Raw genomic sequence first — 13,277 nt, 5'->3', positions numbered from 1 at the left:
TTTGAACTTCATATGAAAGACATTTTGAGGAGACCCACAGACTGGTTTATGTTGACTTAACATTGACAGATTATTCGGGAGTCACTTCCAAACACTTACATACTAAACACTTTGGTAATCCAGACTTTCTGGTCCTTAAAGATGTAATAATACATTTAATGCAAACATAGCATAAGTACAAGTAATGCACACCAACACAGGTTCTGTGGTAAGAATATTTACTACATATTGAATGGTCCAATAAGGCACACAACAACATGATCATGGGTAAAAGTCTTGACATCAGAAACAAACTGAATATGACAGAAATGCTTCTTTTTTTTTTACAAAATATAAAACTTCATGTTATTGGGAAATGATAAAATCCTTGTAAATCAATGTAAATAAGAATTTGTTCTTAACTGACTTGCCTAGTTAAATAAAGGTTAAATAAAAACAAAACAAAAAAACAGAATGGTACAAGTAGAGTGCAGTAACTGTCATATAACAGAGTCATATAACACTCCTCTTTATACAGTAACACAGTTCATGCTTTCCTTCTGTTCTGGAGAATTCCAAATCTGTGAAAAAAGATACACGAATAAGATTGAATTTGATAACCTATGGAAAATGACTGAAAACAAATAACATCCATGTGTAAAATAGTTACATGCAACACAAACATACATAAAATCATATTAGAAAATAGCCAGACATATATACAGGCCAACTGTAGATGGTGCAGAGTGATGTCATCGTTACAGACAAACTTACCAAACTCAGAGCTCAAACCTCAGTTGACTTCCCAATGACTGCATTTTGAACCTGTGGGGAAAATTACCAGAACATCAGTTCATGCCTCCCATTGACATCACAGCATGATTCTTTTTTTTTAAAGGTCAACTTTTTTTTAATGCTTTAATTAAACTGTACAGATGTAGTTGGGGATAGAGATGAAGAGGGGAGACACAGGAGGAAAGGCGGACCTGGTGTCCGGTGCACAACATCAATGCATGGTTAAGTGAACATATGACTTAGCCTAATAGCATGATATTCATGGGAAAATTAACAGCTCATGGTTAGTCTCAACACACACCTTGGGAGGCTCCTTAGTCAGGCCAGGTGGTTTGGGTGGGAGCGAGGGTGAGGTGGATTTTACTGTAGACCAGATGGGACTCTTAGCCTTGTGGAGGTCGTTGTCTTCAGGTCTGCGGGCTAGAGGCTCCTTCAGGCTGACGATGGAGGCGCACACAGAGGAGGCAGAGCTGCTGAAGCCGCTCACGCTCTCTCCCGAAGACTCGGAGCTGTCCACTGGAAAAGGAAGGGAAACTTGAAGACTATTGTCCACATTCTAATCTGAAAGGATTGAGGGGCTGTATACACCAGGGTCGATATTCATAAACCATCTCAGAGTAGGAGTGCTTATTCATTCTGATTTAAAATAATAAACTGATCCGCTTTGTGCCTGGCAGTTCTCTGTCTTTAGTTATGTCAACATAGATCCCCTCTCATGTTAATAATAAAGCACACATGGAATTTATTGCCTGTCTGGCAAAAGCCAATTTGACCAGATTTGGTCTGTGTTGAGGCATCCACAGTAGCCAGACAGTAAAACAGACAGACCACACCCCCCTTCCAATTAATTTTGATCAAGTTAAAGCTAATTTAATACATTTCTTCACAATTTAAACACTAAAATGCTATTTTGAAAAAGGCGAAAACAAGCAAAATTGACTACAGCCATGATAACCTTTTGCTGCTGTCGTGTTTGTGACTTTTCATTAATGTGAAGACTGTTGTATTATCAAATACAATTCTCTGTGTAATTATTATTATGTGATTAAACTAATCATGTAAACTTTAATTAACTAGGAAGTCTGGGCACCACTGAATTTTTTTTATATAGTCTCTATTTCCAAAATCGACTTCAGATATTTTTTATATCTTATCAATTAGTCTTCTATTAATGTACCATTATTACCTCATCAGTTCTCATTACTGAACATCGCAAACCCTTGGATATCTGCACGAACCCTAGCCTAAATGATGAATCAACGATATACAAATTGGCTTAATTATTTATTTACCAACTAATTAAATTATCACAGAAATACATAAACAAACATAGTTATTGGTTGCTAACTCAATGCATTGATAAGTCCGTAGTGGGCTAAACCGGGATGACGGCTTGGTAGACAATGGAAAGGGGTGGAGACAGCGAAAGAGTGGGAGAGACAAAATGTATTCACTACACACAGTTGATTATTATTATTTTTTATATTATTAATTGAAATGCTAATCCTTTGCACATGAACGGCCTCTCACTCGAAAATAATTGCAATGTATATATTTACGCCCGTATGTCGTTGTTGTCTACTCTGTTGGAATCGCCGGTCCGTCTGCTGGAGATTCAATTCATCAGAGAGTCTCTAGTTAACTTCCCCAGAAGTCACAATGTATTTCTTGGTTGTAGCTTTCTCCGCGGCTCTGGATAGTGTCTGTTGTAATGGATACGCCAGGCGGACAGATGGTCGTTGCATAGAATAGATACTTCCGCGGTTGTCGGTATTCTCATACTAGATTTACGTAATTTCCAGCTGCAGACTAGTAATACTACGTCTAGGATTTACTCTTATTCTGTAGTGATTGATAGTCTCAGAGTTTAACCATTTCCAGCCGTGTAGCCAGCGCTACACGCTGTCTGGTCTCCGTGGCCTATAGAGTTATAGGTCTTAACCATTTCAACATGTAGCGTCAGCTCCATATTTTCTGGTCTGATGTAAATTTTGTCAGGAGCAGGTTTTATACACTTCTGAGGAAAGGGCGGTCCATGACGCCGACGTAATGTCAATGCCCACGTGGCCCCTGATTTGGTTAACTTTATATGAAAACACGTAATTTCTCATTTAGAACGTTAACATCACATTACATCTTTTCACAAATAGTTTCATGTTTAATCACATAAGTTTCACAATATTTAGATGTAAACCCCATAATTAAGAAGTGTACTCAACCAAAGACACAGTAATGTGTGTTTCCCGCCCTTCATGAGATCACCAAATAAAACACACTCGTCATGACTGTCCTTTAAGTGTCCACGGACCACTCCCACATTCTCAAACATAGAAATATTGTTTAATTATTCAAACTTTTGATTTCCAAGGGTCTCTCTGTGTTCCACAGTTTACATTCCAATCTCGAACACTACAGAGCATAGGGGCAGCATATTTTATGACATAAAACAGCTGACTTCCCGCTCTCCCTCTCTACGAGAGAGAGCACACTGTAGAGAGGACCCACTGTAACATGATCCTTCAGATCGTCACAGGAGAGTTATGACACTGCTGTAGCAGTAGCATTCCCCTCAGTTGATATTAGACTTATCATTCTACAAACATATAGCAATTAGCTGCTATGCACAAGTTTAGCACTAGGATTAAAAACTGCAGTTTAGTTTGATGTGAAGTCAAACAGCAGTTACCTAGCCATCTACAGCCATCTTCCACCTCTGCACTGTTTTAAGAGAAATATTGCGCTGTTGACATCAGATGCCTCAGCTTAATGTGAGGAAGAGAGTCTGACACATGAGACTTAAAGTGATAGTTCACCCAAATTACAAAATTACATTTGTTTCCTTACTCTTTAAGCAGGATTTGGACAAGGAAAGACAACGATTCATGCTTTGGTTTTCTTTACCTGGTTGGTGTCACCAAATGATAACTTAAGCATTTCAATCGAAAGACCAATACAAGTCAATATCCCTCAAATTAGCATGCTTTACATTTCAAACATGCTACCTTCCTTATTAAAACCACTCACTCAGTAGATTCTGACTCCCGCTCTCCTGGTCCATGTCATTCTCCTCCAGGACGCCAGGGCGCTCCGAATACCCCCCTTGACCCCCAGCAACCCCCCTCAGCTTCGGGCCGCACAGGTACCCCCCCGTCGGGGAGGCCAGGGACCCTCTCCCCGAGGAGGAAGAGGAGTGGCTGCCGGAGGTTGAAAAACAGCTCCCAGAGCCAAAGGAGTTTGGCCGCAGCACAGGAAACCTGCCCTGCAAGCCAGACGTCCCTGAGGAGGCCAACGCCTTGGATTCTGGGAGGGCCAGATGAGATCAAATTGTATGAGATGGGAGAGGACGGGATTGAGACAACAAGAGAATTGCCAAAGTAGGAACAACTAGGATTGGGTAAAAACATCTATGAGGGTGTGAAATTCTTAATCTGAATATCCATTCAGAGTCTAATTACAATATTAGATGAATTTGATGAATGAATGCGTAATAATAATGGGATGAATTGAATTCCAATGGAATTAAATTTGTCCTAATGTAATCTCTATAGTCTGCTATGGATTTGTACCTCTTCCCATCAGAGCACAGTTGACTGCCCTGTTATTGATGGCCGCGTCGCTAGGCTGGATATCCATGAAGGGCTTGTTCCCGATACCCATGAACACCCTCTCCTGCATATGGATCTCTGGAACAAACCAACCACAATAATAACATTTACCTAGATAAACTGTCACAGGTCAACCATTCTTGGAGCGAGGCACAATATAATACCATAGACAGAAATAAGTAGACTGCAGGGCTCGCCAACCCTGATCCTGCAGAGCTACCATCCTATAGGTTTTCATTCCAACCCTGATCCTGGAGAGCTACCATCCTATAGGTTTTCATTCCAACCCTGATCCTGGAGAGCTACCATCCTATAGGTTTTCATTCCAACCCTGATCCTGGAGAGCTACCATCCTATAGGTTTTCATTCCAACCCTGATCCTGGAGAGCTACCATCCTATAGGTTTTCATTCCAACCCTGATCCTGGAGAGCTACCATCCTATAGGTTTTCATTCCAACCCTGATCCTGGAGAGCTACCATCCTATAGGTTTTCATTCCAACCCTAATCTAGCGCTCCTGATTCTAATATTATTATTATTATTATTAACCCTTACACCACCTCCCCCCAACTTTTATTTTATTTTATGTACATTCTACACACATTTTAAATGGCTTTTTTTTTTTTTTTACAGTAGTTACAGAGTAAGAATAAAGTAATTTGATACTTTGATAGTACTGATACATTATACATAGTGTTTTCAGTCATAACTATTATAGAACATGAGCTTTTAAACCCACCCCTCAGCAACTTTCAGTCCATCCCACCTATCTCCGTCAACTCACCCCTCAGCAACTCTCAGTCCATCCCACCTATCTCCATAAACCCACCCCTCAGCAACTCTCAGTCCATCCCACCTATCTCCATAAACCCACACCTCAGCAACTCTCAGTCCATCCCACCTATCTCCGTAAACCCACCCCTCAGCAACTCTCAGTCCATCCCACCTATCTCCGTAAACCCACCCCTCAGCTACTCTAGTCCATCCCACCTATCTCCATAAACCCACACCTCAGCTACTCTCAGTCCATCCCACCTATCTCCGTAAACCCACACCTCAGCAACTCTCAGTCCATCCCAACTATCTCCATAAACCCACCCCTCAGCAACTCTCAGTCCATCCCACCTATCTCCGTAAACCCACCCCTCAGCAACTCTCAGTCCATCCCACCTATCTCCGTAAACCCACCCCTCAGCAACTCTCAGTCCATCCCACCTATCTCCGTAAACCCACCCCTCAGCAACTCTCAGTCCATCCCACCTATCTCCGTAAACCCACCCCTCAGCAACTCTCAGTCCATCCCACCTATCTCTGTAAACCCACCCCTCAGCTACTCTCAGGCCATCCCACCTATCTCCGTAAACCCACCCCTCAGCTACTCTCAGTCCATCCCACCTATCTCCGAAAACCCACCCCTCAGCTACTCTCAGTCCATCCCACCTATCTCCGTAAACCCACCCCTCAAATACTCTCAGTCCATCCCACCTATCTCCGTGACCCCACCCCTCAGCTACTCTCAGTCCATCCCACCTATCTCCGTAAACCGCCCTCTTCTGATTTCCATGTGCCATATATTTTTTAACTGTGCTGTGATTCTTCACATAAATCCTGAACCTGTCTAACCGCATAGTATCTCCAGATTGTAAATTAAAGATACATATTTTTCTAAAAGTAAAAGTATTGTTATGTTGTTGATTGATTGACTATGGTTTTTCAAATCTCCCAACAATGCTATTTGTAGGTTTCATTTTAGATAAATGTTGTGATTTTTCAGCCATTCTTGAACCTGTGACCAGAAACAAGCTACAAAGGGGCAATAACAAGTGATCCAATGATTCTGTCTCTTTGTAGCAAAATCTGCAGAGCTGAGATGGTTGTACGCCCCATATTCATAACATTCTGTTTGTGGCAAGAATTTTGTATAATACTATGCTTTTAACCAAGAGTTGTTTTTCGTATCAATTCATAAACCATGTGCCACAGAATCGGCACATCGAAAATCTCTTCGTAACTATTTTGCAACCTGTATGGTGCCGATTTCTACATTTTGGTCCTCAAGTAAAACTGGTATATTTTTGTATATACGTAAAATAAAACTGTGCCAATTTTGGTCTTTAATAATGGGCAAACAAACAAGTTCACTACACTCTACCCCTTCCACTTTCTGATTCTAATAATTAGCTGGTTATTAATAAACTGAATCAGGTTAGTTACAACTGAGGTTTGGATTGAAAACCTACAGGAGGGTAGCTCTCCAGGAACAGGGTTGGAGAGCCCTGAAATAGAGGGAGTTCATTATAGCCTTACCTATGTCCCAAAGGGGACGAAAATAAGGATTTAGTAAGCAAGTAATTGACCTACTAGGGGAGGAACACATTAAGAAAACTCAAACATAGAACCAACAAATCTATGGCTGTGTTCTAGTCTCAATCCCACCAGTGTGTCTTGGACATTATATCAGCGCTTAATATAGATCTTTGGTGCAAGAGCTTCCCGTCAAGACCCTCCCTTCTTCCACTTAGTCCTACAATCTGATTGGTTGCTTGCCAAGTAATGGGGGCTGTATACCAGATACCAGTAATCTGAAATTGCTTATTTTCATTGTCTGTTCCACATGACTACAGTTGAAAGTGTTGGTTTAATAGTCATTGCGTTATTCCATCAACTCTTTTCAGATCAGTGGTAGTGTGGGAAAATATAGTAGGTTAACCTCTGTGGCTGGATCTGAAAACTTTTCAAGCTGGCAAATCCTTTCTTCCACAGTCCTTGTGTTTTCCATTCCTCTCAAAGTGCATTGGAGGGGACGATTCATAGTCTTTCCATGGGACCGTCACCTCTAATGCCCTTTGAGAGGAATTGAGGAAAAAAGAACAGAGCAAGCAAGGATTTGACTGCTAGTAATGTTTTCAAATACAGACCAGATCATTTTAGGACACGAGAGATCTGATTGGCTGATTAATCTCAGGGGTAACTCTGACCTCTGTTGTGTACAGCCTGCTCCCAGAGGACACGCTCAAGGTCTTTGGTCCAGGCAACCTTCACCTCTCTGTTCCCGGCCTGCAGGGTGTAAGTGTCCTGGGACTTCCTCCTTCTGAACCAGATCTCAAAGCACAGCCCGCTGTCCCCCGAATTGTGGGTCATCCCAATGTCAGAGGTCTGTCAGAACAGAAAACATGGTCTTTAAACAAACTACAACTTGTAAAAGGCTTATGAAGTGTTCATAAACCCTTTATAAGGCATATTAAGGACTATACGTGGATATAACAGTGTATGTATATTTTGAAAGTAATCAACCTAGACAGACAGGTTTCCTTCTCCATTTACAAACAGGGTATTTGTTAACGTACAGTGAATCATATACAGTTTTCCACGCAATAGAGTGGGCCTGGAAGTGAAACTTTTGGAGGGTAGCTACAGTAGCTCAAATTGGAAATTTCACATAATACTTTTCATGTGGCGCAAGGCCTCCACATGGCCCTTTTATTTACATTTACATTTAAGTCATTTAGCAGACGCTCTTATCCAGAGCGACTTACAAATTGGTGCATTCACCTAATGACATCCAGTGGAACAGCCACTTTACAATAGTGCATCTAAATCTTTTAAGGGGGGGGGGGGGGGGGGCAGAAGGATTGCTTTATCCTAGGTATTCCTTGAAGAGGTGGGGTTTCAGGTGTCTCCGGAAGGTGGTGATTGACTCCGCTGTCCTGGCGTCGTGAGGGAGTTTGTTCCACCATTGGGGTGCCAGAGCAGCGAACAGTTTTGACTGGGCTGAGCGGGAACTGTACTTCCTCAGTGGTAGGGAGGCGAGCAGGCCAGAGGTGGATGAACGCAGAGCCCTTGTTTGGGTGTAGGGCCTGATCAGAGCCTGAAGGTACTGAGGTGCCGTTCCCCTCACAGCTCCGTAGGCAAGCACCATGGTCTTGTAGCGGATGCGAGCTTCAACTGGAAGCCAGTGGAGAGAGCGGAGGAGCGGGGTGACGTGAGAGAACTTGGGAAGGTTGAACACCAGACGAGCTGCGGCGTTCTGGATGAGTTGTAGGGGTTTGATGGCACAGGCAGGGAGCCCAGCCAACAGCGAGTTGCAGTAATCCAGACGGGAGATGACAAGTGCCTGGATTAGGACCTGCGCCGCTTCCTGTGTGAGGCAGGGTCGTACTCTGCGGATGTTGTAGAGCATGAACCTACAGGAACGGGCCACCGCCTTGATGTTAGTTGAGAACGACAGGGTGTTGTCCAGGATCACGCCAAGGTTCTTAGCGCTCTGGGAGGAGGACACAATGGAGTTGTCAACCGTGATGGCGAGATCATGGAACGGGCAGTCCTTCCCCGGGAGGAAGAGCAGCTCCGTCTTGCCGAGGTTCAGCTTGAGGTGGTGATCCGTCATCCACACTGATATGTCTGCCAGACATGCAGAGATGCGATTCGCCACCTGGTCATCAGAAGGGGGAAAGGAGAAGATTAATTGTGTGTCGTCTGCATAGCAGTGATAGGAGAGACCATGTGAGGTTATGACAGAGCCAAGTGACTTGGTGTATAGCGAGAATAGGAGAGGGCCTAGAACAGAGCCCTGGGGGACACCAGTGGTGAGAGCGCGTGGTGAGGAGACAGATTCTCGCCACGCCACCTGGTAGGAGCGACCTGTCAGGTAGGACGCAATCCAAGCGTGGGCCGCGCCGGAGATGCCCAACTCGGAGAGGGTGGAGAGGAGGATCTGATGGTTCACAGTATCGAAGGCAGCCGATAGGTCTAGAAGGATGAGAGCAGAGGAGAGAGAGTTAGCTTTAGCAGTGCGGAGCGCCTCCGTGATACAGAGAAGAGCAGTCTCAGTTGAGTGACTAGTCTTGAAACCTGACTGATTTGGATCAAGAAGGTCATTCTGAGAGAGATAGCAGGAGAGCTGGCCAAGGACGGCACGTTCAAGAGTTTTGGAGAGAAAAGAAAGAAGGGATACTGGTCTGTAGTTGTTGACATCGGAGGGATCGAGTGTAGGTTTTTTCAGAAGGGGTGCAACTCTCGCTCTCTTGAAGACGGAAGGGACGTAGCCAGCGGTCAAGGATGAGTTGATGAGCGAGGTGAGGTAAGGGAGAAGGTCTCCGGAAATGGTCTGGAGAAGAGAGGAGGGGATAGGGTCAAGCGGGCAGGTTGTTGGGCGGCCGGCCGTCACAAGACGCGAGATTTCATCTGGAGAGAGAGGGGAGAAAGAGGTCAAAGCACAGGGTAGGGCAGTGTGAGCAGAACCAGCGGTGTCGTTTGACTTAGCAAACGAGGATCGGATGTCGTCGACCTTCTTTTCAAAATGGTTGACGAAGTCGTCTGCAGAGAGGGAGGAGGGGGGGGGAGGGGGAGGAGGATTCAGGAGGGAGGAGAAGGTGGCAAAGAGCTTCCTAGGGTTAGAGGCAGATGCTTGGAATTTAGAGTGGTAGAAAGTGGCTTTAGCAGCAGAGACAGAAGAGGAAAATGTAGAGAGGAGGGAGTGAAAGGATGCCAGGTCCGCAGGGAGGCGAGTTTTCCTCCATTTCCGCTCGGCTGCCCGGAGCCCTGTGTTTTGTATAGTGTTTGTTTGGTCTTCGTCCCCGTGCCTTTACACGGCACGCCGTAATTTGGGGTATAATAATAAAAAAATATTACGCATTCCTGCAGCTGTATAATAATTTATACCAGCGTGACACTACTTTCCTTGGAAATCATTGAAACACATGCTTACGTATGACGTAAGCATGTGTTTCAATGATTTCCAAGGAAAGTAGTGTCACGCTGGTATAAATTATTATACAGCTGCAGGAATGCGTAATATTTTTTTATTATTATACCCCAAATTACGGCGTGCCGTGTAAAGGCACGGGGACGAAGACCAAACAAACACTATACAAAACACAGGGTTGAAACCCAAACAAAAGAGCGAGGAGTACCTCGAATAAATAACACACGCGCACATTAACAGACGGGACGAGACGCAAAATCATCTGCGCAATCCACAATGGCACGACAGCCAAAACACACAGCACAGGTACTCACACACACCAACGGACAATGAAACAATAATTGACAGCCCAATGGAAACCAAAGGGCACACTTATACAAATACCAATCAGTGGGAATAGGGGACAGGTGTGCGTAATGAAAGTTCCGGAGGGATCCGTGACAGGTAGCTTTGGCTCACGTTTCACATTGGGGTATATTGTGCTGTGTTGTGTATACCTGCATACCTTGAATGACTGTTTATATACATAAGTGTCGTTGCCCACGTCGGTCCTCTTAGTCTTGCTGAAGAGGACAAGGTCCTGGAAGAGGAAGATGTGGCGGAAACACTTTTTCTTTCTGAAGGACACCAGGATCTCGTCCTGACGAATCAGCTGCCCCTGCTCCTTCAAGTTGACCTACAGGAGAAGAGAAATTACATTGAGGGCAGGCTGTATTCTGTCAGGATGCATCTGTGGTAAGATGAACCCTTTTTAGTACATTGACATTTGACCTTATTGTAACGGATTTCCTCTTCGTCTGAGGAGGAGTAGCAAGGATCGGACCAATGTGCAGCGCTGTAAGTGTCCATAATGAGATATTTAATAACTCAACAGAACACTGAACAAAATAACAAAAGTACAAACAAACAACCGAAACAGTCCCGTATGGTGCAAACACTAACACAGGAAACAACCACCCACAAAACACAATAGAAAACAGGCTACCTAAATATGGCTCCCAATCAGAGACAACGACTGACACCTGCCTCTGATTGAGAACCATACTAGGCCAAACACATAGAAAACTAACAGAACAAAACATAGAAAAACAACATAGAATGCCCACCGCAACTTACCAACTAAAATAAAGACATAAAAAATGAACTAAGGTCAGAACGTGACAGTACCCCCCCTCCCCAAATGTGCGGACTCCGGCCGCAAAACCTGAACCTATAGGGGAGGGTCTGGGTGAGCATTTCACCGCGGTGGCGGCTCTGGTGCAGGACGTGGACCCCACCATAGTCTTGGCCCACTTATGTGGCGCCTTTGGTTCGGCGACCCTCGCCGCCGACCTCAGACTGGAGACCATTTCAGCGGGCCCCGAATAGACGGGAGACTCCGGCAGTGCCGGACAGGCGGGAGACTCCGGCTACGCCAGAGTGAAAGGCGACTCCGGCGCTGCCGGAGTGACGAGCAGCTCCTGACTGATGGGCGGCTCAGGCTGCTCCGGACTAGAGGGCGACTCTGGCTGCTCCGGACTAGAGGGCGACTCTGGCTGCTCCGGACTAGAGGGCGACTCTGGCTGCTCCGGACTAGAGGGCGACTCTGGCTGCTCCGGACTAGAGGGCGACTCTGGCTGCTCCGGACTAGAGGGCGACGCTGGAGGCTCCGGACTAGAGGGCGACGCTGGAGGCTCCGGACTAGAGGGCGACGCTGGAGGCTCCGGACTAGAGGGCGACGCTGGAGGCTTCGGATTAGAGGGCGTCGCTGGAGGCTCCGGACTAGAAGGCGTTGCTGGAGGCTCCGGACTGACGTCCTTCGTTAGAGGCCTCATGCCATGGATCCTCACTGGAGGCTTCGTGCCATGGATCATCACTGGAGGCTTCGTGCCATGGATTATCACTGGAGGCTTCTTGCCATGGATCACCACAGGAGTGGAAAGACACACAGGAGGCCTGGCTCTGGGAGAAGGCACAGGACTCACCAGGCTGGGGAGACATGCAGGAGGGTTAGTGATTAGCACAGACACAGAACTCACCAGGCTGGGGAGATATGCAAGAGGCCTTGTCCTTGGCCGAGGCATCGGATACACTGGACCGTGGAGGCGCACTGGCGGTCTCGAGCGCCGAGCTAGCACCACTCGTCCTGGCTGGATCCCCCCTGTAGCCCGGCAAGTGCGGGGAGTTGGAACAGGCCGTACTGGGCTGTGCTGGCAAACTGGAGACACTGTGCGTAGGGCTGGTGCAGTATACCCCGGGCCGAGGAGACGCACTGGAGACCAGATGCGCTGAGCCGGTATCATCCCTCCTGGCTCGATGCCCACTCTAGCCCGGCCGATTCGAGGAGCTGTGTGTGCGCACTGGGGACATCGTGCGCTCCCCCGCATAACACGGTGCCTGCCCAGTCACTCTCTCGCCACGGTAAGCACGGGGAGTTGACTCAGGTCTCCTACCTGAGTCCGCAATCTACCCGTGTGCCTCTCCCCCCAAAAATATTCTGGGGCTGCCTCTCGTGGCCGTTAACTCGCGCCAATTCCTCGTAGTGGCGCCGCTCCGCTCTAGCTGCCTCCAGCTCCTCTTTCGGACGGCGATACTCCCCCGGCTGTGTTCAGGGTCCTTTGCCGTCCCCCCCAAAAAATATTCTGGGGCTGCCTCTCGTGGCCGTTAACTCGCGCCAATTCCTCGTAGTGGCGCCGCTCCGCTCTAGCTGCCTCCAGCTCCTCTTTCGGACGGCGATACTCCCCCGGCTGTGCCCAGGGTCCTTTGCCGTCCAAAATTTCCTCCCATGTCCAGGAGTCCAGAACCCTCTGCTCCTGGTTACCACGCTGCTTGGTCCTTTTCTGGTGGGTGGTTCTTTAACGGATTTCCTCTTCGTCTGAGGAGGAGTAGCAAGGATCGGACCAATGTGCAGCGTGGTAAGTGTCCATAATGAGATATTTAATAACTCAACAGAACACTGAACAAAATAACAAAAGTACAAACAAACAACCGAAACAGTCCCGTATGGTACTAACACAGGAAACAACCACCCACAAAACACAATAGAAAACAGGCTACCTAAATATGGCTCCCAATCAGAGACAACGACTGACACCTGCCTCTGATTGAGAACCATACTAGGCCAAACACATAGAAAACTAACAACAGAACAAAACATAGAAAAACAACATAGAATGCCCACCCCAACTCACGCCCTGACCAACTAAAATAAAGAC

General features: G+C 46.3%; 1 protein-coding gene across 2 annotated transcripts in view; it reads right to left on the bottom strand.

Moving 5' to 3' along the window:
• Positions 1–201: 201 nt before the first annotated feature.
• LOC139536247 (pleckstrin homology domain-containing family G member 4B-like) overlaps positions 202–13,277 on the bottom strand; it is a 156,697-nt gene continuing 143,621 nt past the window's right edge. For both annotated transcript variants that reach the window (XM_071336605.1, XM_071336604.1), the window contains exons 18-24: positions 10,589–10,759; positions 7,358–7,535; positions 4,341–4,457; positions 3,799–4,074; positions 1,076–1,290; positions 754–804; positions 202–560 (exon numbers count right to left, since the gene is read on the bottom strand). In XM_071336605.1, coding sequence (XP_071192706.1) covers positions 766–804; positions 1,076–1,290; positions 3,799–4,074; positions 4,341–4,457; positions 7,358–7,535; positions 10,589–10,759 — 996 coding nt within the window. In that variant the 3' untranslated portion in view covers positions 202–560; positions 754–765. The remainder of the gene's footprint in view (positions 561–753; positions 805–1,075; positions 1,291–3,798; positions 4,075–4,340; positions 4,458–7,357; positions 7,536–10,588; positions 10,760–13,277) is intronic.

The sequence above is a fragment of the Salvelinus alpinus genome, chromosome 12, assembly GCF_045679555.1.
Source record: "Salvelinus alpinus chromosome 12, SLU_Salpinus.1, whole genome shotgun sequence".
NCBI lineage: Eukaryota > Metazoa > Chordata > Actinopteri > Salmoniformes > Salmonidae > Salvelinus > Salvelinus alpinus.
The sequence above is the reverse complement of the archived record's forward strand: the minus strand, read 5'-3'. Positions and strand labels throughout refer to the sequence as shown.